We start from the raw sequence: 2193 nt of genomic DNA, 5'->3' as shown, positions 1-2193 counted from the left end.
GCCAATTGACCTTGGGGTATCCCAAGATTTTTATACTGGGATGGATATCACTGTTGTACCAGATCTGAACCTTGGAGACTACCAGATAGATGACCTCTTTTAAGAGTGACATGATAGTACAGGCAGCTTTGGCCTTTCTCATGAGGCCAGTTCACCCGGTCGCCAGCCAGCATTTACCCACTCTAATGCTGCTGGGCAATCATCTTCAGGGGAAGTGCGTTGTCCTCAGACCTTTGGTCGCTCTACCAGTCTCCCTTCAGTGATTGAAGCTGGTGGTGGCGTGAGAGAGTCCCCTCAATCCTCAGAGAAAGTTTCTTTTCTGAGTTATTGGGTCTCTTCCGAAGTTGCTCCCACTCTTGCCCGTATCCAAGCGTTGTACCCTGTACCTTTACTACTTTTAATGTTCCTGGATCTATAGTGTAGACGGCGCTGTTAGAGTCACTTACCAGCTTCATTCGTAACCTTGCTACAAAGAAGATTCTGACAACCCCCAGCAAGTCCATGGAAAGTGCTGAGGCCAACCTGAGCAGCTTTGTGAGGAACTGTTTGGACCTATCGTGGATGAGGGATAGCTTCAAGCAATCGATGGCTTCCTTGAGCATGCAGACAATATGGTGATGATTGCATCCTTGGAGGAGACTATCAAGGAGTGTGATGGTGCCTTGGAGCAGTATCGGTATAACCTGGCTCGGTTCAAAGAGAAAGACTCTACATTGGTTGCCTAGCTGCCTCGAGATGTGACCCTGATGGACTCCCTTTTGAAGGGTTTGATTTGATGTGCCTGTGACTTTGCTTCATTTTCTTTTCTTTATTTTGTTGTTTCATTATGCCTGCGGCGCCTTTTCCTTTCTTCTTCTATGTCACAACTTCTTTTCAAACATTGTAATCATGTTCTGGAAGTTTGACTTTAATGATGAAAAGTGTGGATGTTTCGTAGTACTTTGAATTTCATTTCTTTACCCTTCTTACATTGCTTTTATACAGTTTCTAAAGATAAGAAAAACTCTTGCAATGAACAAAACTTCATCACAACTAAGCTTTTACAAGAATAAAATTTCACTAAGTGTGGAAAACTTTCCTCACACTAAGTGTACATGAGAGTAACAGGTTTACTAAGTTTATGACACTTTCTTTACACTCTACTTTGGAAGTATTAACAAAGAAACTTACAACTCTTTTTTTTTTTTTTTTTGGACAAAAGAAACTAAGGAAAATATTCTTTGATATACTTGGCATTGATATGGCCAATTCTGAACCCATCATCTACTCGTATCAACTTGTAGTACCCATTGTTGCTTGCCTTAGCAACTTTGTAGGGGCCTTCCCATCTAGGTGAGAACTTAGGGATTGGTTGCCCCCTCATGATTGCGTCCACTGTCATCCATACCAAGTCCCCCTTATTAAACTTCTTGTGTTGAACATATTGATTGTAGGCACAAGCTATAGATTGATGATACTTTTCCATTGCCCTCGAGGCCCGATCTTTTCTTTTTTCAACTGCCTCTATGTCATTCTTCCTGCTATTTGGAACTAAGTGTACTGACATAACCATTCTTGCTGAGGGTACTGCCAACTCAACTGGTAACACAGCTTCGGACCCATATACCAGGGATAGGGTTGCCTGAGTTGGCTTCCTCTTTGACGTTCTATACGCCCAGAGTGCTACGGGGAGTTGTTCAAACCATGTGCCCCCTACTTCATCCATTATTTTACTTAGTATTCGGATGAGGGTTTTGTTGGTCGCCTCAACTTGTCTGTTCCCTTGGGGTTAGTATGGACTAGACTTGTGGTGCTTGATCTGGCAGGCGTCCAGCAGTCTCCCTATGTGGTGATTTACAAAGGGAGTTTCATTGTCAGACAGTATTACTTTGGGTATTCCAAACCTATGGATTATGTTTTCTTTGATGAAGTTGGTTGCTCCTGCCCCGTCTACCTTCCTCGTCGGTATAGTCTCTACCCACTTGGTGCTAACTTCAGTCGCTGCAAGTATCCATCTATAGCCTTTAGATTGCTGTGCTATAGGACCCACTAGGTCAAATGCCCAAGTATGAAATGGGTAAGGAGCCTTAATGTTGTGTAGCTCGACCGCTGGTGCATGTATCAAGTTGCCAAACTTCTGGCAGGATTGGCATCTCCTCAAAAAGTTTTTAGCATCTTCTTCCATTGTCGGTCAGTAGTAGCCGAGGTGAATGA

The 2193-nt window shown here is 43.3% G+C and overlaps 1 protein-coding gene across 1 annotated transcript; it reads right to left on the bottom strand.

The window, feature by feature from the left end:
- Window positions 1-1204: 1204 nt before the first annotated feature.
- Window positions 1205-1705, bottom strand: LOC145807163 (uncharacterized). The gene has a single exon (XM_082905101.1). The coding sequence runs from the start codon at window positions 1703-1705 to the stop codon at window positions 1205-1207; it is 501 nt and encodes a 166-aa protein (XP_082761227.1).
- Window positions 1706-2193: the final 488 nt, after the last annotated feature.

Source organism: Camellia sinensis, chromosome 14 (assembly GCF_055761805.1).
Source record: "Camellia sinensis isolate YWXY chromosome 14, ASM5576180v1, whole genome shotgun sequence".
Classification (NCBI taxonomy): domain Eukaryota; kingdom Viridiplantae; phylum Streptophyta; class Magnoliopsida; order Ericales; family Theaceae; genus Camellia; species Camellia sinensis.
Note: the sequence above shows the minus strand (reverse complement) of the source record. Positions and strands in the feature narration are given on the sequence as shown.

What these genes read in the sequence shown, in the direction of transcription:
- LOC145807163 (XM_082905101.1), bottom strand. Translation starts at nt 1,705, where the DNA reads ATGGATGAAGTAGGGGGCACATGGTTTGAACAACTCCCCGTAGCACTC.